Source organism: Lissotriton vulgaris, chromosome 7, assembly GCF_964263255.1.
Source record: "Lissotriton vulgaris chromosome 7, aLisVul1.2, whole genome shotgun sequence".
Taxonomy (NCBI): Eukaryota; Metazoa; Chordata; class Amphibia; order Caudata; family Salamandridae; genus Lissotriton; species Lissotriton vulgaris.
The window spans coordinates 545,337,860-545,365,400 of record NC_141695.1 but is presented as its reverse complement, the minus strand read 5'-3'; the positions used below and the strand labels follow the sequence as shown (position 1 = coordinate 545,365,400).

At 37.5% G+C, this 27,541-nt stretch overlaps 2 protein-coding genes across 3 annotated transcripts in view; one reads left to right on the top strand and one right to left on the bottom strand.

Moving 5' to 3' along the window:
• STX8 (syntaxin 8) overlaps window positions 1–27,541 on the bottom strand; it is a 1,246,356-nt gene that overhangs the window by 1,197,618 nt on the left and 21,197 nt on the right. The window lies entirely within an intron of this gene.
• On the top strand, window positions 5,852–27,321 carry LOC147702011 (uncharacterized). The gene is made up of 7 exons (XM_086928393.1): window positions 5,852–6,284; window positions 8,567–8,636; window positions 10,231–10,301; window positions 15,417–15,487; window positions 23,732–24,169; window positions 26,409–26,624; window positions 27,061–27,321. The coding sequence occupies exons 5-7, from the start codon at window positions 23,732–23,734 to the stop codon at window positions 27,319–27,321; spliced, it is 915 nt and encodes a 304-aa protein (XP_086784519.1). The 5' UTR covers window positions 5,852–6,284; window positions 8,567–8,636; window positions 10,231–10,301; window positions 15,417–15,487.

Below are 27,541 nucleotides of genomic sequence, written 5' to 3'. Positions count from 1 at the left end.
AGATTCCAAGAGCATAGACCCTACCGATGTCCAGAAGAGGTGAATGGTAGAACAATCCATTAAGATGTGAACAATATCACAGGGTGGGAGATTGTATAGTCAGCAGGCAGAGCGAAGATGCAACCTGAAGCCGTGCCAGGGTCCAGTGCCAGCCCTGAATGAACTCAAAAAGACTGAGCTTCATCTGTGCCTCTCGGACTTCCCATTCTAGGGCCTCCAACAGTTCTGCCCAATCCTCATCATCATACTCCACATGCAGGCAAGTCTGCTAGGTCATCCTGAGGCTAGCCAATTGTAACTGGGAGAAGAGGTGGCGAATCAGGAGATTGCAGAATCCGGACATCATGCCTTTACATTGACCACAAGTGTTAAGGTGAGAGGGTACAGGGGATAGTCCAGGGATAAGGACCCAGTGTGATTAGCAGGCAATGACATAGTTGTGTCTAGCACCATTTTTGAGTATGCAACTGCCCAAATTCGTCCTGTAGCATTTCAAAGGACTGGAGTTAGTTGTTGGAGATCAGGTGTGTAAGAGTCCGGATCCCAGCTCTGCGCCAGGGGCCGCAATCAAGCATGCCCCTCCCCCATGCAGATGCCAGTATTGTTGCAGGTGGGAACTTTGCCATGAGTCTACTGTCATTAAAATGCCTTAGATTCCGCCCATTGCTTACCACTGGTTGGCTTCAAGATCACTTGCATTTCCTTTCTTTTCATTGGCCCACACCTCTAATCTAATTTTCTCTTCCTTTGCCAGTCCATTCCGTGAAGCATGGAACAAGTACAGGTTCCTGTCCACAACCAGTGTCCTTCCACTGGCCACGTCCTTCAAGAGGTACTTTATTTATTTTGAGTTGTTGCACTCAATAGGAGTACATGTGATTGTGGTCCCCTTCCAGCACTCCACCCACAGTCATGGTGTTGCTTGCTCTACGTGTCCTCCTCACACCATCTTCCCCATATCCCTCCCATCTCACCATTAGAATTGTTGCTTGCCCCCAGGCCCCATCCCTCATGTTGCATGCCAGCCATTTTTAGGTTTCGCCTAGCGGAAGCTGCGCTCTGCGCAGCTTTTCCGCGCAGGCGAAATCCTGTTGAGAACCGTAGGGTGCTTTGGTTCGGCCCTCGTCGTTGATTGGCTGGCTCCGTAAACGGAGCCTTGCCATTGGACGAGGGGCCTGTCCGTCAATGCCGGACCAGACACGGGGGCGTTCCCGACATTCTTTGGCTTTTGCCGACGTCACGGGACGCCGGGAACGCCCCCGTGTCTGGTCCGGCATTGCCGGGACCTGCCTTTGGTGACGTGTCGGGTTTCAGTGTTTGTGGCGGAACAAATGGCAGGTAAGCGATGATGTCTTTTCTAATCTAAATAAGTGTCTCTTTTGAATGCCCCAGCCGAAATGTTTAATGACGTATTTTTTTTGTTTTTCTCTGCAGGTTGCCGGGACCTGCCTTTACTGACGTGTCGGGTTTCTTTGTCTGTGGCGGAACAAATTGCAGGTAAGCGATGGTGTCTTTTGTAATATAAATGACTGTATTTTTTGAATGCACCATCCGAAATGTTTAATCGCGTTTTTTTTTGTTTTTCTCTGCAGGTTGCGACGGCCCGGCGGGGGGAACAATTTCCGGTCGGGATCATTGGCTCGCTGTCTGTCTCCGTCTCCGTGCTCCAAGGGATTTCTTGCAGGTAAGCGATGGTGCGACGGCCCGGCGGGGGGAACAATTTCTGGTCGGGATCCTTGGCTCGCTTTCTGTCTCCGTCTCCGTGCTCCAAGGGATTTCTTGCAGGTAAGCGATGGTGTCTTTTGTTTTCTCTGCAGGTTGCGACGGCCCGGCGGGGGGAACAATTTCTGGTCGGGATCCTTGGCTCGCTTTCTGTCTCCGTCTCCGTGCTCCAAGGGATTTCTTGCAGGTAAGCGATGGTGTCTTTTGCGATGGTGTCTTTTGTTTTCTCTGCAGGTTGCGACGGCCCGGCGGGGGGAACAATTTCTGGTCGGGATCCTTGGCTCGCTTTCTGTCTCCGTCTCCGTGCTCCAAGGGATTTCTTGCAGGTAAGCGATGGTGTCTTTTGTAATATAAATGACTGTATTTTTTGAATGCCTCATCCGAAATGTTTAATCGCGTATTTTTTGTTTGTTTTTCTCTGCAGGTTGCGACGGCCCGTTGGGGGGAACAATTTCCGGTCGGGATCCTTGGCTCGCTGTCTGTCTCCGTCTCCGTGCTCCAAGGGATTTCTTGCAGGTAAGCGATGGTGTCTTTTGTTTTCTCTGCAGGTTGCGACGGCCCGTTGGGGGGAACAATTTCCAGTCGGGATCCTTGGCTTGCTGTCTGTCTCCGTCTTCGTGCTCCAAGGGATTTCTTGCAGGTAAGCGATGGAGTCTTTTGTAATATAAATGACTGTATTTTTTGAATGCTCCATCCGAAATGTTTAATCGCGTTTTTTTTTTGTTTTTCGCTGCAGGTTGCGACGGCCCGGCGGGGGGAACAATTTCCGGTCGGGATCCTTGGCTCGCTGTCTGTCTCCGTCTTCGTGCTCCAAGGGATTTCTTGCAGGTAAGCGATGGAGTCTTTTGTAATATAAATGACTGTATTTTTTGGATGCCCCATCCGAAATGTTTAATCGCGTTTTTTTTTTGTTTTTCTCTGCAGGTTGCGACGGCCCGGCGGGGGGAACAATTTCCGGTCGGGATCCTTGGCTCGCTGTAAGGTAAGCGATGGTGTGTGTTGTAATTAATAAATGACTGTCTCTTTTTAATGACTGAGTTTTTGTAAGTTTGTAAAGCTTTTTTTAGAATTAATTTATCTCACTTCTTTTGCAGGTTTTTTTTTTGCGTCGCTGCGTGGTCCCGGGATGTGGGCGTGGTCGCGGTTTCCGGTCGCCATTTTGGACAAGGTGTCTGGCTTCGTGGGACGATGGATTTCAGGTACGCGGTTTAAATTTGTATGTTATTGTAATTTGTTTTATATGTATTCTGTCTTTTTGGTTTATATTGTAATGTATATTTATTTTTGGGGTCTGTTCTCTCTAATGTTTCTGTGTCGGCTCTCCTTCGTGGCGTGACGACTTGCAGGTAAGCGATGGTGTGTGTTGTAATTAATAAATGACTGTCTCTTTTTAATGACTGTGACTTTTTGTAACTTTGTAAAGCTTTTTTTAGAATTAATTTATCTCACTTCTTTTGCAGGTTTTTTTTTTGCGTCGCTGCGTGGTCCCGGGATCTGGGCGTGGTCGCGGTTTCCGGTCGCCATTTTGCGCTCGGTGTCTGGCTTCGTGGGACGATGGATTTCAGGTACGCGGTTTAAATTTGTATGTTATTGTAATTTGTTTTATATGTATTCTGTCTTTTTGGTTTATATTGTAATGTATATTTATTTTTGGGGCCTGTTCTCTCTAATTTTTCTGTGTCGGGTCTCCTTCGTGGTGTGACGACTTGCAGGTAAGCGATGGTGTGTGCTGTAATTAATAAATGACTGTCTCTTTTCTTTTTAATGACTGAGTTTTTGTAACTTTGTAAAGCTTTTTTTTGAATTAATTTATCTCACTTCTTTTGCAGGTTTTTTTTTGCGTCGCTGCGTGGTCCCGGGATGTGGGCGTGGTCGCGGTTTCCGGTCGCCATTTTGGACAAGGTGTCTGGCTTCGTGGGACGATGGATTTCAGGTACGCGGTTTAAATTTGTATGTTATTGTAATTTGTTTTATATGTATTCTGTCTTTTTGGTTTATATTGTAATGTATATTTATTTTTGGGGCCTGTTCTCTCTAATTTTTCTGTGTCGGGTCTCCTTCGTGGTGTGACGACTTGCAGGTAAGCGATGGTGTGTGTTGTAATTAATAAATGACTGTCTCTTTTTAATGACTGTGACTTTTTTGTAACTTTGTAAAGCTTTTTTTAGAAGTAATTTATCTCACTTCTTTTGCAGGTTTTTTTCTGCGTCGCTGCGTGGTCCCGGGATCTGGGCGTGGTCGCGGTTTCCGGTCGCCATTTTGCGCTCGGTGTCTGGCTTCGTGGGACGATGGATTTCAGGTACGCGATTTAAATTTGTATATTATTGTAATTTGTTTTATATGTATTCTGTCTTTTTGGTTTATATGTAATGTATATTTATTTTTGGGGCCTGTTCTCTCTAATTTTTCTGTGTCGGGTCTCGTTCGTGGTGTGACGACTTGCAGGTAAGCGATGGTGTGTGCTGTAATTAATAAATGACTGTCTCTTTTCTTTTTAATGACTGAGTTTTTGTAACTTTGTAAAGCTTTTTTAGAATTAATTTATCTCACTTCTTTTGCAGGTTTTTTTTGGCGTCGCTGCGTGGTCCCGGGATGTGGGCGTGGTCGCGGTTTCCGGTCGCCATTTTGCGCTCGGTGTCTGGCTTCGTGGGACGATGGATTTCAGGTACGCGTTTAATTTTTATATAATTGTAATTTGTTTTATGTGTTTTACAGTCTTTAGCCTATTTGTTTTATATATTTTGCGCTTGTTCTCTCTAATGTTTCCGTGTCGGGTCTCCTCCGTGGCGTGACGACTTGCAGGTAAGCGATGGTGTGTTTTTTAATTTACATTTTTATGTCGCTGTAATTTCTTTTATGTGTTCAGCCTATTATGTTTTTATTGTAATGTATTTATTTTTGGGGCCTGTTCTCTATACTGTTTCCGGGTTGGGTCGCCTTCGTGGCGTGACGACTTGCAGGTAAGCGATGGTGTGTGTTGTAATTAATAAATGGCTGTCTCTTTTTAATGACTGAGTTTTTGTAACTTTGTAAAGTTTTTTTTAGAATTAATTTATATCACGTTTGTTGCAGGTTTTTTTCCGCGTTGCTGCGTGGTCCCGGGATCTGGGCGTGGTCGCGGTTTCCGCTCGCCATTTTGCGCTCGGTGTCTGTCTTCGTGGGACGATGGATTTCAGGTACGCCATTTAAATTTGTATGTCATTGTAATTTCTTTTATGTGTTCGGCCTGTTTTGTTTATATTGTAATGTATTTCTTTTTTGGGACTGTTCTCTTTTGTGTTTTTGTGTAGGGGCTCATTCGTGGCATGACGACTTGCAGGTAAGCCATGTTGTGTTTTGTAACAAATGACTGTCCCTTTTCAATGCCCGTGAGTTTTTTGACATGGAAAAGGTATTTTTGAGTTTATGTATATTCCTTTCTTTGCAGGAATTAAACGGCGGCGGCGTGCGAACGATTTCCGGTCGCCATTTTGTCATGGGATCTTTGGCTGTCTGTCTCCGTCTCCTTGGTCCAAGGAATTTCAGGTACGCGATTTAAATTGTAATGTAATTAGTATTTCTTTTACAGGTGTTCAGCCTTTTTGGTTTATATTCTTTTAATGTTTCTTTTTTGGGCTGTTCTCTCTAGTGTTTCTGTGTAGCCTGCCGTGACGGGTCGGGTTTCCTTCCCCGTGGACGAACAACTTTAAGGTAAGCGCTGTTGTCATGTCTTAGTGCGACTCGGTGTAGATAGATTCAAATGTAATTTGTATTTTATTACAGGTGTTGTAGATTTAACGTAACAGGTGTTCGGGCTATTTTGTTTATGTTCTTCTGATGTTTCTTTTTTGGCCTGTTCTCTCTAGTGTTTCCGTGTCGGGTCTCATCCGTGGCGTGACGACTTGCAGGTAAGCGATGTTTTTGGTAACTAAAGAATTACTGTCACTTTCGAATACCCGGAGTGTTTTGTTACGTTTCAAAAGTAATTTCTAACTTCATTTCTTTCCCTTTATTTGCAGGAATATGTCGGCGGCGTGGTGTCGTAATTCTATTATGCTTACTTTAATAGTTATTTTATATCGTGTGCTTTCTGTGTAGGGAATTATTGGAAAGAGCTATCGTGTTTTTCTACTTTAACAAAATGATATTCACCAGCACTTCTTTTTGTATTTGCAGGCAGCGTGGCGCCAACTGGTCTACCACTAAGCTTTGATATTCAAGATCGGCAAAAGTCGCACATTGCCACTAAGTACTCTAACGAGTCACAGCATCCACGACCTTTTCATTCGGCCAGACAGCCTCCTATCGGCAATTTACATATGTCGAGACAGCAACATCCTAAACAACATCTCACCTACATGTTCTTAACAACAAACTTTGCAAGTCTTTTGTTATTTAATGAACTAACTGCGGTTTTTTTTGTCTTCCACAGTATGTAAAGGACTACAGCCACGGAAAGAAACATTTCTTCGAGCGAGCTCAGAAGGTATACTTCGTGACAGTGGACTGGAGCCTCTCGATTTCTCGACCGATCTCAGGAGGTATACTTCGAGACAGCGGACTGGAGCCTTTCGACATAAACTGTAAGTTCCTTCCTGTCTGTGAAAGTAATTTGTCCTTTTGAGCTGCGGTATTACGACCACAATTTTCAGTTTTACACGCGCAACAAAGTAGTAATAATATGAATCACTTTAGAATTAAATTTTGTTGCCTGTACGTTTGTCCAATTTCACCATGTTTTTGTTTAATGCGTTTGAGTTCTTTTTGGTACATTGGCAATAGGTACATTTACGATATAAATGTTGTCGGATGTCTCCTTTATTCATGAACTTTTTGGATGCCTTGTTTGTGCGATGCCACATTTTATTTAATATGCATAAATCGTGGGGCTGAGTTAGCTGACCACAAGCATGCATTTGTCGCAACACTAGATTTAGTCAAAGCACGAAGGCCTGTTACATTTACTGAGAGCATAAAGAACAGTTAGGATAAGGTGAGACCGACGACTTTCAGTGCAAAGTTATACATCGGCAAACTGTGCATGTAGGAGGAAAATGTAGGTAGATTTACGATATAAATGTTTGCGCATGTCTACTTTATTGATGGCCTTTGAAAATTCGAACACATGCTTACTTTGTAAGGCCTTGCTGTTTAATGCAATTCGTCATTATGTACATTTGGGATGCCTTCTTTGTGCGATGCCAGATTTTATTTCATATGCTCAAATTGTTGAGCTGAGTTAACTGAACACAAGCATGTGTTTGTCGCAACACTCGATTTAGTCACAGCATGAAGGCCCGTTACATTTACTGAGAGCATAAAGAACAGTTAGGATAAGGTGAGACACGACGACTTTCAGGGCTAACTAATACATCGGCAAACTGCATTTAGGAGGAAAATGTTTGCGCATGTAAGTTTCTCCCTTTCTGTGAAAGTCATTTGTCCCAGATTTTATACTGAGAGCATAAAGAAGTTAGGATAAGGTGAGACCGACGAGTTTCAATGCAAAGTTATACATCGGAAAACTGCATTTAGGAGAAAAATGTAGGTAGATTTACGATTTAAATGTTTGCGCATGTCTACTTTATTCATGGCCTTTGAAAATTCGAACACATGCTTACTTTGTAAGGCCTTGCTGTTTAATGCAATTCGTCATTATGTACATTTTGGGTGCCTTGTTTGTGCGATGCCAGATTTTATTTCATATGCTCAAATCGTAGGGCTGAGAGTTAGATGGGCACAAGCATGTGTTTGTCGCAACACTAAATTTAGTCATTGCATCAAGGCCCGTTACATTTACTGAGAGCATAAAGAACAGTTAGGATAAGGTGAGACACGACGACGTTCAGTGCAAAGTTATACATTGGCAAACTGCATAAAGGAGGAAAATGTTTGCGCATGTAAGTTTAGCCCTTTCTGTGAAAGTAATTTGTCCCCTTTTTTTATTTAATATGCTCAAATCGTAGGGCTGAGAGTTAGATGAGCACAAGCATGTGTTTGTCGCAACACTAGATTTAGTCAGAGCATGAAGGCCCGTTACATTTACTTAGAGCATAAAGAACAGTTAGGATAATGTGAGACACGACGACTTTCAGTACAAAGTTATACATCGGCAAACTGCATTTAGGAGGAAAATGTTTGCGCATGTAAGTTCAGGCCTTTCTGTGAAAGTAATCTGTTCTTTTGAGCAGCGGTATTACGAGCACATTTTACAGTTTTTATACGCGCAAACAAATCAGTAATAATACGTATTACTTTAGATTTAAATTGTCTTGCATATACATATTCCCAATTTCCCCATGTTTTTGTTTAATGCCTTTGAGTTCTTTTTCATACATCGCCAATAGGTACATTTACGATATAAATGTTTGCAAACTGTGCATTTAGGATGAAAATGTTTGCGCATGTAAGTATGCCTTTCTGTAAAACTAATTTGCAGTAAGAATACGTATCACTTTACAATTCAATTGTGTTGTATATACATTTGGCCAATTTCACCATGTTTTTGGTTAATCCATTTCAGTGATTTAGGTAAGACTAATCTTTCACACACACATATATATATATGTTCAGTTACAACTTTAGTTCACAAACTGCTTTGCACGATGCGAGAAATTAAATAAAACACTGACAACATTCCTTCTTTTTTTTTTCACAACGTGCATGCGCAGATTTCTATATTTTTAAAGGCACATACAAACCAGTAACGTGACGCAAATAATTGCCATACTATTACATTAGAACGCATTAATTGCTAGTACGCAAAGCTTTGGCTAAGATTCAATTTGCACAGTTTGAATGAGAAAATCACTGCTTTTTTGGCCTGCACTCATAATATTTTGCTAATGCTATTTTTGTTTTGTAGGGTAAAAAAGTACACGTTTGTTGCAACTGACCCATCGACTACACAATTTGAAATTCGTTATATAAACACGGTATGTTAATACTTTATTTATTTTACTTAATACATTTCGTTTTTTAATAATTGCTGTTTGTACTAAGCATTCTTTGCTGTATACTTATACACAAAATTTCGCTCATAAAGCACATCTTATGCTTTTGTACAAGAGCGCCACTGGTAAAGTTGGAATCAACAGAGAAGTAAAACTTATAACAAACACTTTTTGGAAAGGTCCCTGTAGGGAATGCTTTGACTCATTTACCACACGCAATATACATAGATCTCTTTATTTCCTGCCTTCCCTTTCAATTTCTTTCTTGCCTTTCCTTATGTCTCTCTTCTGCATTTACTCTGCATCTCCTTCACAATTTTACATTCAATGTCCTTTCTTTCACTCTCGCATTATTCTTCTCTCCTTTTCTCCGACTTTCTCTTTCTTTTGCTCTCCTTCTCTCTCCTGCATTCTCACTCTTCTGCCCTCACCCTATATATTCATCCCCACCTTCTTTACAGGTCCCGGCAGCAAATGCTTACATACTAAGCTAGCACATGCAACATACATACATTTCACTCTCTTGACTTACAATTCAATTTTGCATTTTTGCCTTTATCTCTTTTGCATTTACTCTGCATCTCCTTTCCCATTTTGCCATCAGTCTTTCTCTTTAATTTACTCCTGCTCTATTCTTCCCTCACTATTACACCTACTTTCTTTCTTCTTCTCTTTTCCCTCTTTTTTTCATGCCCTCTCTTATACCTTCTCTCTCCTGTTTTAATCTTCTTCCCTTCTATCATGCACACTTTCTTTTACTCCATCTCTATTCAGCTCTCACTTTTACCCATCCTTTTCTTCTCTCTCGTGCTCTCTATTTTTTGCGTCCTCCCCCTTCTGCTTGCTATCTCCCGACTTATCTATTATGCTTATCTCTTTTACCTTCTCTTTTCCTATTCCTTCTATCTTTATTTCTCTCACTCTCTTGATATCTTAACCTTTTGCCCCTCTCTTCTTCCAGACACTTTCCACCACTCCTTCTTTCTCTCCTCCTTATATCTCGCTCTTTTGTATTCCTTCTTTATTTCTCTCAATTTTGCACACTCTACCTATCTTACTTTCACACTCTTGTGGTTTTCTTCTTTATATACCCTTTTTGACATTCTTTTGTCAAAAAAAGTTCCTCACGTTCTCTCTTGCACTCTCTCTTCCTTTTTTCAATTACCAGCTGCTCTCTCCTTCCTTCTTGCTCCCTCTCTATTATGCTTCACTCTTTATCTATCATACTTCAATTTCCTGCACTCTTACTTCTTTATTTTTGTCTTTATTTTTGTCGTCTTTTCACTTCTTTGCATTCTCTCCATATCAAGCTTCTTTTTAACTTGCACGGTTCATCATCCTTCTCCTTTTTTATTTTCACTCCTTTTCTTTTTGCCTATCTTCCCCTCTTTCTATCCATCTCTCTCTTCTTCCTGACCTCTATCTCTTTCCACCTTGTTATTTTATAGTCTTTACTACTATACTAGTTACTCTATAATACATACTGCTTCTAATTCTCTATTTACAACTTCTAATATACTTCACACAAATGTCCTCACTCTTCAACTTTTGCTAACGGTATATTTTGCTTTTACAGGACAAAAAATTTGCCATTTGGTGCAACTGCCCCATCGAGGACACATCTTTCAAATTCGTTCATTCAACACGGTACGTTAATACTTAAAACTTATTTTACTTTAGACATTTTTGGGTAGTACTTCCTGTCTGTACTGGGCATTCTTTGCTACATAGTTATACACAAAACTTTGCCTCATAAACAACATTTAATTTACTTTGGAGATGAAAGCAGCACTGGTGAGGTCGTAATCAGGAGAGAGGTCAAAGGTAAAGGAAAACTTATAACTAAGACTTTGTTCTTTCTGTCTGTACTGGGCATTCTTTGCTGGATATACACAAAAGTTTGCCTCATAAACAACATTTGATTTAGTTTGGAGATGAGCAAATGATTAGATACTGAGACAGCACATGCAACATATATACATCTTTCTCTTGCCTTCCCTTTCAATTTTGCATTCTTGCCTTTCCTCTCTCTTGCATTTACTCTGCATCTCATTCATGATTTTGCCAGCAGTCTTTCTATTTTATTTACTCCTGCTCTATTCTTTCCTCACTTTCTCCTACTTTCCTTCTTTTTTTTCCTCTCCCTCTTTTGCATCCTTTCTCTTCTACACTCTCTCCTGTATTCCCCTCTTCTCTTTCTTTCTATCATGCACTTTCTTTTACTCACTCTATTCTGCTCTCACTTTTACTCCTCCTTACCTTCTCTCTGATGCTCTTTCTAGCTTGCGTCTCAGCTTGCTCTCTCTACTTATGCTTGCTCTCTCCCTACTTATCTATTATGCTTATCTCTCCTTCCCTCTATTTTCCTATTCCTTCTATCTTTATCTCTCTCCCTCTTGCTATCTTATCTTTTGACCCTCTTCTTCTTGCATACCCTTTCCATCTCTCTCCTTTCTTTCTCTACTTCCTAAATGTAGCTGTCTCTTGAATTTATTCTTTATCTCTCTATTTCCTGCGTCCTTTCTCCTTTCTGCTTCCTCTCTCCCTTTTCTATCATGCTTATCTCTCCTGCCATCTCTTTTCCTATTCCTATCTTTATCTCTCTTTGCATGCTCTTACCTTTTGCCCCTCTCTTCTTCTTGCATACTCTTTCCATCTCTCTCCTTTCTTTCTCTCCTCCTTATGTTGCTATCTTGTATTTCTTCTTTATTTCTCTTTATTTTGCCCACTACATCTTACATTCACAATCTTGTGCTTTTTTCATCTATACACACCTTCTTTCTTCCATCACAATCTGTTCCCTCCTGCTCTCTTTATTGCTCTCCTATATATATCTCTCCTTTCTGCTCTCTCCTTCTCCCTACTACCCCCTATTTCAACTGCTCTCTCTTTCCTTCTTGCTCCCACTCTATTATGCTTCTCTTTTTATCTCCCTCCTTTCTGCTCTTTTCTCTTTGTCATCAATCTCCCTCTTCCAACTGCTCCATACTTACTTATTTCTTGCTCATGCCCTCCTTCCCACCCTCTCTTTACCTCATGCATTTTCTCTCTCCTTTGCTCTCCCTTTTGCCCTCTCTTTTACTTTCACTTTCTATCTCCTTCCCTATGTTGTTCTCCATTTCCATCTTGCACTCCTTCTCCTTTTTGTCCTCTGACTCCATTCTGCACTCTCTTATCTCTCCTTTTTGCTCTTTTTTCTCTCTCCTGCACCCTATTCCATCTCCTCTCTCTCCTTCCTTCTTCCTCCCTCTCTATCATGATTATTTTTGTATCTCCCTTCTGCTATTTTCCCTTTGCCATCACTCTCCCTCTTGCCCCCTCTTCCAACTGCTCCCTTCTTAATTCTTTCTTGCTCATGCACACCCTGCTTTCTCTCTTCCTTGCTCTTCCTTTTGCACTCTGTGACTTTCACTTTCTATCTGGCTTTCCATCTTGCACCCCTTCTATTTTTTGCCCTATGCCTCCATTCTGCAGTCTTTTCCCCTTTCTACGTTCTCTCTCAAGATTTCCATTATCTTGCGTCCTCTTTACTTCCTTATCGATCATACTTCTATCTCCTGCACCCTCTTCCTCTTTCTCTATCTTCTTTTTACCTCCTCTCTGCGTACTCCGTTCTTTTTTTTGCACTCTCTCTTCTTTTTTAAAATTACTTCTTTATTCTTTCTTCTCTATATCTCTCCTTTCTGCTCTCTTCCTTCTTCTTCCTGCCCCCTATTCCATCTGCTCTCTCCTTTCTTCTTGCTCCTTTTCTATCTATCATGCTTCTCTGTCCTGCACTCTCCTTCTTTTCTAATACTCTCCGTGTTCCTCTTCCTCCCTATCTTTCATTCTTCTCTCTATCTCTTTTATGCTTTCTTTTCTCTCTACCATACCTCTCTCCTGCACCCTCTTCCATCTGCTCTCTCTCCCTCCCTCCTTGCTCATGCCCTACTTCTTACTCTTCCTTTACTTTCTGCCTTTCTTCTTACTCCTGCGTATTATCTCCTTCCTGCCTTCACTCTCCATCTCTGTACTTAAAAGATACCATCTCTTACCTGCAAGAAATCCCTTCTACCATGGAGACAGAGACAGACAGCGAGCCAAAGATACAGACCGTAAATTGTTACCCCCACTGTGCCGTCGCCAAATACCTGCAGAGAACAACAAAAAAAAATACGTCATTAAACATTTCAGCTGGGGCATTCAAAAGAGACAGTCATTTATATTACAAAAGACACCATCGCTTACCTGCAATTTTTTCCGCCACAGACAAAGAAACCTGATACGTCATCAAAGGCAGGTCCCGGCAATGCCGGGCTACAATCGGGGGCGTCCTGGCGTCGTTTTGTCGGCAAAAGCCAAAGAATCTTGAACGCCCCTGAGTCTGCTTTAAATTGACGGACAGGCCCCTCGTCCAATGGCTAGGCTCAATTTATGGAGCCAGACAATGAATGACGAGGGCCGACCCAAACACACACTACAGTTCTCATTAGCTTTTGGCCTGCGCAAAAAAGCTGCTCCCTTTGCGCCCTGCGTCCTTTCTCCTTTCTGCTTGCTCTCTCTATCCTTTTCTATCATGCTTATCTCTCCTGCCCTCTCTTCCTATTCCTTCGATCTTTATCTCTCTCCCTGTTGCTCTTACCTTTTGCCCCTCTCTTCTTCTTGCATACCCTTTCCATCTCTCTCCTTTCTTTCTCTGCTCCTTATGTCGCTATCTTGTATTCCTTCTTTATTTCTCTTTATTTTGGCCACTCCATCTTATATTCACACTCTTGTGCTTTTCTTCATCTACCCTCTCACCTTCTTTCTTCCATCCCTCTCTTTACATCATGCTTTTTCTCTCTCTCCCTTGCTCTCCCTTTTGCCCTCTCTCTTACTTTAACTTTCTATCTCCTTCCCCATATTGTGCTACATTTCCATCTTGCACTCCTTCTCTTTCTTGCCCTCTGACTCCATTCTGCACTCTCTTCTCTTTTCTCTCTCCTTTTTGCTCTCTTTCTTCTTACTCTTGACTCTTATTCCATCTGCTCTCTCTCCTTCCTTCTTACTCCCTCTCTATCATCATTCTTTTTTTATCTCCCTTCTGCTATTTTCCCTTTGCCATCACTCTCCCTCTTGCCCCCTCTTCCAACTGCTCCCTTCTTAATTCTTTCTTGCTCATGGACACCCTCCCTTTAACTCCTGCTTTCTCTCTTTCTTGCTCTTCCTTTTGCACTCTGTGACTTTCACTCTCTATATCCTTCCCTATGTTGTTCTGCCTTTCCATTCCTCCTTCTTGCTCATGCCCTACATCCTACCCTCCCTTTTTCTCTCTCTCTTGTCCTCTCTCCTTCCTGTCTTCACTCTCTATCTACGTCTCCATCTTGTCTTCACTTTCTATCTTGCACTTTTTTTACTTGCTATCTTCTCACTCCATTCTGCACTTACTTCTCTTCTTGCTTTCTAGCTCTCTTGATCTCTTATGTGTCTCCTCTGTTCATCAACACTTTCTAGCTACTTTGTGTGCTTAACACACTTTTCCACTTCACTTTACTAAGTTAGTGTGAGCATCCCTATAAGGCTATATAGAGGATGTTAACTATAGTGTTTATTTAGGAACACTATGCAACAACTATAGAACACCCTGGACAAACGCAATGACTTATATTTACAACTAATTGTGTGAAACTTTTATATGTTTGTCTGTTATTTCTTTTACAGGTGCACAAACACTCCGCAATTAGGAGTATTTTTGGAATGAGCAATTGCTCTTCCCCCTTTTTTTATGCACTAAATCATTTTTTTGATATTTTCACTTTCACGCCCCCAGGTCAGGGTGGGCGATTAGAGAGTCCATACCGCCGGGGTATAATTCTGTCATTATAAATGCCTAAGGAAATGTAAACAACTGTAAAACATGAAACATGTTGACTGACTAATTAGTATTTTAAATTAACAAATCCATTACCTTGGGCATTAAATTCAGACACATAACTCTTTCATTTGTGTACTAAGCATCAAGAATTATAGATTTTTACTTACACATTAGGCAGTTTTAATTATAAAACTCACAACATGCCTTTTTCACAAAACCTGCTCCGCAGTCTTCTGGCGTCGTAGCACACCAAAGAGGCATTCGGCCTCTTTGGTGGGGCCCAATGATGAAGCATGACACTGACTAGGTCGGTGTGTGAGGGCTTTCTTTTCCACCTAAAGTGAGTGTGCAATTCCCCAGTTGCATCACTCAGTATCTGTGGCAAATTCAGATGTATTTAACGTCTCTTCTATTGTTTATTTAGATTTAACAAGGGATTAAGTGTTCCTTAATCTCACTACCTCTCCTATTCCTTTGTACTTGCTTAAAATTACAAACAATGCATCTAATACACTATTTACAACTTCTCATAAAAATAACTTCATGTAATTTACATTTCGATTTTTTTGTACCTTACATTCTACACCTCTATATCCTCTCTTCCTTATCAGACTTCTCTCTTTTCCTTATCTTTCTCTTCATCTTTCCACTACTCTCAATATTGCCTAACAACCCCTCTTTATTAACATCTCTTCATCCTGCCCTACATCTCTCTCTATCTTGCTCACTTTATCCTCCTTACTACTATACATTACTAGTTAGTCTATACTACATACACTTCTAAAACTCGATTTACGACTACTAATATGCTTCACTCAGTCCACACACATACTACACATACAACTTCTACACATAGTCTGGAGTATCGAGCCACTTTTATTATATTAATATGTCAACTCAATATTAATGCTTGTTTCATTCTTCCTTAGATTGCCAATTGATTGAATAACATCAGACGTTCTGAATTGTTTGACACAACATCAGTGAAAACATCATCACGGTAAAAGTATCTATTTTGCTTCTGTATTGACTTGTAAGTATAAATAGCAAGGGAAAAAGCAAGACACATATCAACACACACCTATATATATATATATATATATATATATATATATATATATATATATATATATATATATATATATATTTTGTATATACTTAGAATTCGAAAAGATCATATAGAAGATTTCCATAGGTAACATTAATCTTAAGAAAAAAAAATAGTAAACAAAAAAGTAAAAGTAATTGCTTTTTCTTTTGCTACCAGCTCCAACTATAAAACAAGTCCAAAACAACAATAGAGTGGATTTAGAGAAAAAAAACTAGACAAAATCAGATATATAATTAGTTATTAAAAAAATATATATATATTTATATACTTAACATTGAAAATTATTTCTTTTATAAAGACAATTGCTAATTGTTTGGAAATATATACAATTAGAAGTATGTTTTTTAAATAAGCTATCAACCTGTAACTTGGAATATATTTAACAGTAAAATAACTATATATATATACATATAAATATATCCAAATATATATATATATATATATATATATGCTAATAGTATAACTTATAGCTAGTACATCACTAAAATTGTAAACAAAATACATCTAAATCTGCTACCTAAAATACAAAGCAAAAAAATAGTGTTCAATTAATTGCCTTGCATTATAGTTAAGTACAAAATAAAATATAAATTAGCAATAGATATATATATATATATATATATAGATTAAATAAGAGAACGAAAATAGACTCGCGGATAACAAAAAAATCTAGCAATACTGTAGCGATATCAAATTATTACATAAATTAGATTAGCTAACATGCAAATACTAGCAGCAGATTATCATCAAGGTCATGACAAATTTACATGCAATTCGAGAGGTTATCAATGCTTGCCAAATAGTACTTTTGCAATTATACACAACTATTACAAAGATGCACATACATGGACTAAAGAAGACTTGCATTACATTATGAAATTAGGTGATGCTTTATATATAGATATGCATTTACTTAATAGCGAACAACTTAGGCATCCAGATGAGTTACCTAATTTTATTGAACACAATACTACTATCTATTCTCTTAAACTTAAAGAACCTTATTATGGAGACATATTACAACAATGTGACCCTTCGTTTCCAAATCTCAACAAAATATTAAAACCTGCACTTGATTCCAACTCCGGTGTTATACTTTGCATGGAAATTTATGTTATTTCCATTTTTAAGAAAAATGATTCATACTTTGTATTTGACTCACATAGTCGTGATAAGACTGGAATGCCTCATCCAAATGGAACATGTATTACTATACAGTTCACATTTGAAAAACTTCTAAAGTACATCACTAATCTGGCACACTATCTTAAGAAACCAAACCTAAATTGTGTGCCGTATGAATTAACTCCAATACAAATAAGTACGATTACAAAAGAATCACTTCAAAAAGCAATGGTGCGTCATGAAAAAAATAAGAATGCAGTAGCACCGAAAATTTTTTATGTGTATTCTACTAAAGGTAGTGAAAATTTTTTCACACAAGCATTTGAAATGCGTATAGAAAATGCCAAAAAAATCATTCAGAGATGTCAATCTAAAAAAAATACTTTTTGGAATAAGGAACAGCCATTAGCATTTTTAGATAATACTCCTAGTACTAGTACGTATTCCTGTGCAATTCTCACTACAACAGGGCCTAATAATCAATCTAAAAAGAACAGCAAGCAGATCAGCACAACACAATATACTAATACACCAGAAGAGACTACTCCTACTGACACATATGCAAGTATACTTAAGAAAACACTTAAGAGCAACACAGAAAGACAACATATTAATAGCACACACATAAATATACAACAAACAATACCAGCAAGTAAGTTAAATACCAACACATATTCTACTAATGTAATTAATAACACACACATAAATGTACAACAAACAATAAACACAAGTAATGTACATACAGACACATATTCAAGTGATTACTATAATACATATAAACTTATTACTGGAAGTAATGACAGTTTACTTCATGATAATATACACAATAGCACATTGCAGAACAAGGAAAGTAGCACAAATAATACCAATATAGATTCACATATTTTAACACAAACACCACAAGAAATTCCCTTTTTACATAACACACATCCACAGGACAAAAATACACATAGTGATAAAACTAGTCACTATACACATTGTCTTCAAAATAGTATATTTGCTATTCTAAAGAACTACTGTAAACCAGCATATATTTGGGATAGTGTAGACTTGCACTGTATTATGAATCTTGGAGATGCTTTGTACACTGAAATGCACTCTGTCGGTGAACAAGATTGTATGCAACCTCTAAAGTTACCAAATTACATAGTTAGCAATGACATAATCTATTCTACAAAGCTCAAAAAATGCTTTAGCGAAGAACTAACAAAATCAGCACAAACTTTACATAGTAAATTTATATCTGCACTAACTTCTACAATTAATTCACAAACTGGTATATTGATCTCTATAGGTAGATATATAATTTCAGTCTTCAAAACTCTACATACATACTCTCTATTTGATTCACATAGCCAAAATGAAAATGCAATACAACATCCTAATGGAACATGTATTGCTATCAACCTTGACTCTATTAATCTTATTATAGAATACATCCTAAAATTAGGCAATAGAGAACAAATTACTAATTCTGAGAGTATTACTTTAGATTTAACTACAGTGAACATAACAACAATTAGCAAAAAAGGTTTACACCAAACACAACGGAATCATAGACAAGGAAATGTAAAGTCGAGAAAAAGCATATATGTTCATACGACACATATATCTATAAATGCATTAGGGGAAATTCCTTCGAATAACTTACAAGTAGAAAATACAATACTAAACACACAAAACAGCAATAGTCAGGACAATAGACTGCATGTAACAGAAGACAGTTATTTAGCTTCACACATAGCTCTTAACAATACTGAGATAATAAACACATTAACAGCTAATGTTGAATCACTAATTCAACCAACCAATATAGAAATTCTAGAAGTAAACAGTACTAGAAAAAGAAAACAGACACAAAACAAAGAGAATGAACTTAATCATAGACATATAGCAGGTCAAACAACAAATGAGATAATTAGGATATTTCAGGAAGAAATAAGATATGGACCCGAGTACACATGCACTATTTGCAATCAACTCTGGCATAAGCAAAGTCTTCAAAATACACACAGTATTAGTAAGAGAGCTAAATTCATAGAATGTAATATTAGCAAATACAGAACAAATGAGATATGCAGAACATGTTACACATATATATCAAAAGACAAAATACCTCCATGTTCAGTATATAATGGGATGACATTTCCTGATATCCCACAAGTCTTACAGTTGCATAACTTAGAAGAAAGATTAGTATCGCCAAGAATACCTTTTTTACAAATTAGAACATTACCACGTGGATTCCAAAAATCTCTATCAGGTGCAGTAGTAAATGTCCCTGCAGACGTTATGACAACAGTAACTGTTTTACCAAGGCAAATTAATGATAACATGACAATTCCAATAAAATTAAAAAGGAAATTAAGTTATAAATCTTATACCCATTATGAAAATGTTAGACCAAACAAAGTTAAACGTGCAGCTTTATATTTAGCCACTACAAGCACTTTGTTTCAAGAATATGGAATCACTATTAATGAAGATTGGGATTATACAACACAAGATATACATTCTTGTGATGAGACTTCAGATACAAGTAATACGTCAGATTCCTCAGACAACATTCCAGCAGGAAATTTAGATACTATGTTAGATAATGAAACTATTACTACAGAAACAAATAATATTTTAAGTTTAGCACCTGCAGAATATAACACACCAAGAGGCCTGTATGAAGACAAAGATTCTGAATATTTGGCATTCCCAACTATATTTGGCGGGAAACGAAGGCCGACTAATGAAGAAAGGCATGTCCCAATACATTACAGCACAATCTGTCAATCAGAAGTAAGAAGTAATGATCTAAGAGTAGCAAAGTGTGTTACTAATCTTTTCTTTAAATTAAAAACATTACACATTAAACAATTACAGAGCAAAATATTTATATCTCTTAGGAAATACTTTAATAATGGAAACATTATAACTGCCAAAGACATAAAGAATAAATTAGATACAATTTTGCAGTATAATGAAGGATACAAAATACTTAAAACTATCCGTAGTTCACCACCATATTGGGAGCAATGCAAAAAAGACCTCTTTGCTATGATTAGACAATTAGGATTACCAACATTTTTTTTAACGTTATCTGCTGCAGAAACGAAATGGTATCACTTAATTAACATATTATTACGTACAGAAAAGAGACCAGAATGCACAAAAGAAGAATTTAACAATATGTCATGGGAAACAAAATGCAAATTAATACAGCAGAATCCCATTACATGTGCAAGACATTTTGACTTTCAAGTTCGGAAATTATTTAATTCTGTTTTATTGCATGAAAGTAATCCAATTGGCAAAATTATTGATTACTTTTATAGAGTGGAATTCCAACAACGGGGATCACCACATATACATGCTATAATATGGATAGAAAATGCTCCACTATATGAAACTTCTGATAGAGATGAAGTCACTACTTTCATAAATAAGTATGTTACATGTGCAAAAACAGAAGAACCAGATATAGAGTCTTTACTACCTCTACAAAGACACGGCCATACCAAGAACTGCCGTATCAAACATAAAAGAACATGCAAATATCATTATCCCAGATATCCAATGCCTGAAACTTTTATACTAGAACCAATAGAGCTAGACAAAACAAATAACGAGCTCTTACAGCAAATTGAACTAATACATCTAACTATAAATAGCCAAGAATTTTCAAATTATACTTTTGAACAGTTTTTGCATTCAATGAACATAGATCTAAAACAATATACTTTATGTATACAATCTATTATACAAAAAAATACTATTTTCTTGAAAAGAACACCAGCTGAATGCTTTATAAATAACTACAATCCAACTATTTTGAAAGCATGGCAAGCAAACCTAGATATACAATACATCTTAGATGCATATGCATGTGCTGTGTATATTGTTTCATACATTAGTAAATCACAGCGAGGAATGAGCAAACTAATTGCCCAAGCTGCTAAAGAAGTACATGCTAATCCAAGTATTAAGGAACAACTTAAGCATATAGGGAACAAATTCTTAAACTGTACAGAAATAAGTGCACAAGAAGCAGCATATCTAATACTACAAATTCCTTTACGGAAAAGTTCAAGATCTTTTGTATTTATCAATACAAGTCCTAATGAAAAGCGTACATACTTATTAAAAGACATCGAAACTATCAATTCTTTACCAGATGAGTCTTGTAAAATACAATATGATAATATTATAGTCAGGTATAGTAAACACCCTGTAAAATTAGAAACATGTACATTAGCTGACTATGCATCTATGTATAATGAAAAGAAAAAATGTAAAGGAAAAGAAGAAACAGGCCATGACAATTTCCTTATTGAAAATAACTTTCATAGCTCAGATGACGAAGAACTTGAGATAAATTTAGAAGACGAAACAAACTGCATAAAAAGAAAAAAAGCAAGAGTAATTCGCTATTGCAGATTTAACATCAAAAATGACTCAGAAAATTACTATAGAGAATTGCTCATGCTTTTTTACCCATGGCGAAATGAACATAATATAATTCATAACAAGGGAACTTATTATGAACGCTATCTAGAACTTAAAAATGCAGTTGATTCAAACCATAATAAATATAATAAACATAATAAACAACTAACAACTAAAAGCAATGAAACTAGTATATTAGATACATTGCTACCACCAATAGATACAGAAGAAGATAACACCATATGCCATGAAGTGCAAAATAATGAAAACCCATTGTATGACCTATCATTTGATTTAGGGATTAGAAGTACAAGTAGAGAAGAATCAATAAGCAATAACATAATGCCAAAAGAACAATATGATAGTATAATGCAAAATCTAACAGAAGAACAACTTAACTTTATATATCATCATTTGCATTGGGTTAAAACTAAAGAAACACCATGCTACACATTTTGTACAGGTGGTGCAGGAGTAGGCAAAAGTTTCCTTATAACAGCACTTTACCAAACATTAGTACGTTATTACAATACAAAAGCAGGAGAAAACCCAGATAACATATATGTATTGCTTACAGCTCCAACTGGCAAAGCAGCACATAACATTCAAGGACAAACACTACATAGTACTTTTAAAATACCTATTTCACAAACACTAACTCATAGACAGCTAACTCATGAGAATAGAAGCACACTACAAGGTCAGCTAATGCATCTTAAATTGCTAATAATTGATGAAATATCAATGGTAGGGGCTAATGTATTCAACTTTATACATAATAGATTGCAAGAGATAAAAATGTCTGATCTCCCTTTTGGCGGTATATCTATTTTAGCAATTGGAGACTTTTACCAATTGAAGCCAGTTTTTGACCCATACATATTTGACAACCCAAAACATTCATATAGGCCAGTAAGTACTAATTTATGGCAGACACATTTCAAGTTATTTGAGTTGACTAAAATAATGAGACAACAAAATGACTTGCCATTTGCTCAACTACTAAACAGATTAAGAGAAGGGAAACAAACAAATGAGGATATTATACAGATAAAAACACGAGAAATAGAGCCACCTGAAAACATTAGCAAAACGATCCCTTACATTATGGGAACTAACAATGAAGTCAATAGCGTAAATAATGCAGTTTTATTAGAACATATAACCCATTACCCAGTTTACACAGCTACAGCAATAGATACAGTTGCAGCAGACTTAAGTGAAGCAGTAAAAAAAAAAATACTAAAACAGTTGCCCACAGATTCTACTAAAACAATGAGCCTGCCATCAATATTACATATTGCATTGCAATTAAGATATGATTTAACTAACAATATAAATGTCAATGATGGTTTAACAAATGGTGCAACAGGTATAGTAGAATTTGTGGAAACTATCAATAACAGCCCAAATGTAATTTGGATTAATTTTGATAAAGAAACAGTAGGCAAATTAACAAGACAAGAAAACAAACACATATATCACAGTAATATTTTGCCTCATTGGACACCCATTCATGCTATTACACGGCATTTCCAATATACACAGAAATTTATAACTATTATACGCAAACAATTCCCATTGAGACAATCATCTGCAAGAACTATACATAGAACACAAGGAGAAACAATTGAGCCCATTTACATTCACTTTAACAACAGTAAAGTACATCATCTACATTATGTAGCTTTAAGCAGAGCTAAATCTTTAGACAACATATACATTAGAAACTTTCAGCAAGACAAAATAGCTGTACATCCAAAAGTGCATGAAGAAATGACACGTTTAAGAACACACATGCTATTACAAATATCAGTACCACAATTACAGAGCTATAGACAACAGTGTAATATAATTGTCCATAACATACGGTCCTTGCAAAGAAATTACACTGCTATGAAATCAGACAAAAATATCATGAACAGTGATATTATATGCCTTACTGAAATCAACACAACTAGAAAAGCAGATAAGAATACGTTCTTAATAGAACAATATCACCTAGTATTATTTGATAAATTTCACAACCAGCACACTAAGCATGGTATTGCCATTTACTACAAAAAAAACATGCTTTTATCGCCAATATATCAAACACAACACGAAATTGACTTTTTAATTTTCACTCTGCATCTTAATGATTCTGAATACTTATTTATTATACTGTACAAACCACCACATGTACTTTTGCAGACATTATTACAAGCTTTAAGTAGCATAATTTACTTGTATCCAAATTCAAAATATGTCATCATGGGAGACTTCAATATAGATTTAACACAAATGTCACCAAACAGAACTTTGCTATTAGAATATATGCTGCAGCAATTTCAATGCCAGCAAAAAATACAACAATACACAACAGACTACAATTCTACACTAGATCACATCTATACTAATGACAACATCATGCACTACGGTACATTAGAATCATATTACAGTGATCACAAAGCATTATGGGTGGCAGTTTAAAATGCAACAACTTCATTAACATGCTATTTTATTACAGGTAATAGCAAAAGGGGAAAAATGTATGCTCAGAATGTGTACTAACATTTTCTCTCATTTCAGATGATTTCCATAGAAGACCTCAAAAAAATGAAACATGAAGACAACAAACCTTACCAAAAAACAATCCGAGCCAACGTAATAAAATGTTCGACAAAAACAAACTATACAAATGCTAAACAAGAGCACAAAGTAATGTATCATCTAGCTCTAGCTGATGAAAGTAGTTGCATTAAAGCAACGTGCTACAATGAGCCATTTTACCAGCAAACGAAAGAAGGGAATGGAATTATGATTCGCAATTTCTTAGCTAAAAACAATGTGATTATCATCACGAAACAAACGAAACTATCACGCATGATGCCCTTATCTATACCTCAAGAAATAATACAGGAGGCACAATATATACTACAACCCCCTGCTCCACCAATATCACCAATAAAAACAGTAAAAGCAGCTTCACTACGCTCATTAATGAGCATTTCTGGGACTATTGCTGAGGTAAGCTTATAAAAAAAAAATTCACCCTTTTACACACACACTATATACCAAAAACTCTTGCACACAATACTTACACCTTTGACAAACTCTCACTCTTTGACAAACTCTCACTCTTTGACAGACTCTCTCTCTCTTTGACAGACTCTCTCTCTCTTTGACAGACACTCTCTCTTTGACAAACTCTCTCTCTTTGACAGACTCTCTCTTTCACTCCCTCTCTCTCTCTTTAACAGACTCTCTCTCTCTTTAACAGACTCTCTTTCTCTTTGACAGACTCTCTCTTTGACTCTCTCTTTGACTCTCTCTTTGACTCTCTCTTTGACTCTCTCTTTGACTCTCTCTTTGACTCTCTCTTTGACTCTCTCTTTGACTCTCTCTTTGACTCCCTCTCTCTCTCTTTGACAGAGTCTCTCTCTCTTTGACAGACTCTCTCTCTCTTTGAGCAGACTCTCTCTCATTGACTCTCTTTGACTCCCTCTCTTTGACAGACTCTCTCTTTGACAGACTTTCTCTCTTTGACAGACTATCTCTCTCTTTGACACCATCTCTTTCTTTAACAGACTCTCTCTTTCTTTGACAGACTCTCTCTTTCTTTGACAGACTCTCTTTGACTATCTCTCTTTGACTCACTCTCTCTTTGACAGACTCTCTCTCTTTGACAGACTCTCTCTCTTTGACAGACTCTCTCTCTCTTTGACAGACTCTCTCTCTTTGACAGACTCTCTCTCTTTGACAGACTCTCTCTCTTTGACAGACCCTCTCTCTTTGACAGACTCTCTCTCTTTGACAGACTCTCTCTCTTTGACAGACTCCTCTCTCTCTTTGACGACTCTCTCTCTCTTTCACAGACTCTCTCTCTTTGACAGACTCCTCTCTCTCTTTGACAGACTCTCTCTCTCTTTGACAGACTCTCTCTCTTTGACAGACTCCTCTCTCTCTTTGACAGACTCGCTCTCTCTTTGACAGACTCGCTCTCTCTTTGACAGACTCGCTCTCTCTTTGACAGACTCCTCTCTCTCTTTAACAGACTCGCTCTCTCTTTGACAGACTCTCTCTCTCTTTGACAGACTCTCTCTCTCTTTGACAGACTCTCTGTCTTTGACAGACTCTCTCTGTCTTTGACAGACTCGCTCTCTCTTTGACAGACTCTCTCTCTCTTTGACAGACTCTCTCTCTCTTTGACAGACTCTCTCTGTCTTTGACAGACTCTCTCTGTCTTTGACAGACTCTCTCTGTCTTTGACAGACTCTCTCTGTCTTTGACAGACTCTCTCTGTCTTTGACAGACTCTCTCTCTTTGACAGACTCTCTCTATCTTTGACTGACTCTCTCTCATTGACTATCTCTCTTTGACTCTCTCTTTGACAGACTCTCTCTTTGACAGACTTTCTTCAACAGACTGTCTCTCTTTGACAGACTGTCTCTCTTTCACAGACTGTCTCTCTGACAAACTCTTCTCTCATTGACTATCTCTCTTTGACTCTCTCTTTGACAGACTTTCTTCAACAGACTGTCTCTCTTTGACAGACTGTCTCTCTTTCACAGACTGTCTCTCTGACAAACTCTCTCTTTCTTTGACAGACTCTCTCTCTTTGTCAAAGAGAGAGAGAGTCTGTCAAAGAGCGAGAGTCTGTCAAAGAGCGAGAGACTGTCAAAGAGCGAGAGTCTGTCAAAGAGCGAGAGTCTGTCAAAGAGCGAGAGTCTGTCAAAGAGCGAGAGTCTGTCAAAGAGCGAGAGTCTGTCAAAGAGCGAGAGTCTGTCAAAGAGAGAGAGTCTGTCAAAAAGAGAGTCTGTCAAAGAGAGAGAGTCTGTCAAAGAGAGAGAGTCTGTCAAAGAGAGTCTGTCAAAGAGACAGTCTGTCAAAGAGAGAGACAGTCTGTCAAAGAGAGAGAGAGTCTGTCAAAGAGAGAGAGAGTCTGTCAGACTGTCTCTCTTTGACAGATTGTCTCTCTTTGACAGACTCTCTCTCTCTTTGACAGACTCTCTCTCTCTTTGACAGACTATCCCTCTTTGACAGACTCTCCCTCTTTGACAGACTCTCTCTCTCTTTGACAGACTCTCTCTCTCTCTTTGACAGACTCTCTATTTGACAGACTCTCTCTTTCACAGACTCTCTTTCTCTTTGACAGACTCTCTATCTCTTTGACAGACTCTCTATCTCTTTGACAGACTCTCTCTCTCTTTGATAGACTATCTCTTTGACACTCTCTTTAATTTCTATTACCAATTTTATCTTACAGGAAGAAGAAATAAAAACAATTGTTATTGCCGGACAAGATACAAAACTTAAATCAATAACTGTGAAAGACACAACGGACTCAGTAAAAATAACTCTTTGGAGAGATGCCACAGACTTTCCCATTGAAATTGGATCCTACATTAAGATGACGCACTTGACAGTGCATGAATTTAACAACAATAAAATGTTAAACACAACAAGGAATACACAATTTCAAGTAAGTACAAATTATGAAAATATTAATAACTTGCTCTACTACTCAATCTATACTATCTACTTCTTAAAACACCATCAAACTCTATATTCACTAATTAAAATTCACTCAAACTATCGCTTCTAATACTCTCTATCTAAATGCATTAAGCTACACTATGTATTATACTAATCACTACTATAAAGCTAACTTATACTCTCCACTTTATTAAAACATATTTTTACTAAAGTATCTATAACATTACAAAACAGTCTATAATCCTCTATTATACCTTTTCACTATACGTACTCACAATCTATCCTTTCTTAAACTATCTTCACTACTTATTAACATTATTTAAGACTGCATATATCAAGAAATTTGTCCGTAGGTCAACACAAGAAAAGAAATAAAATAACTTCATAAATATGAAATTAACTAAATTCTTTTTCCTTCACAGAAAATAGAACCGCCAGAAGAAGAAATAAATATGACTATATATAGCCTCGAAAATGTGAATCAGGAACACAGTACACTAAATGTACATATTGATAATGCAGAAAATTTACAATCAGTCGAAATAGATAACAATATTCTACTGGACTACTTCCAAATACCACCGGACATTGACGACATTCAGGAAGCACTAATGCCAATCTTGCCCAAAAATGTCAATGTAATATTACAAAATGGATACATACGGAAAATACATGAGTTGTGAAAAACAACACAATACTTAACTGTAAATCAATGTACAAAATGGGAGATATTCAAATTATGTTTCAGTAAAAAGACTAAAAATACAGTATTTTAATTAAAGTTTCATTTGCTTGCAAACAATAACACTAAATATATATTTACTTAAATAAAATTTTTAAAAGGTTTTTATCTTGTATTCTCTTTGACTGACTGTCTCTCTTTGACAGACTGTCTCTCTTTGA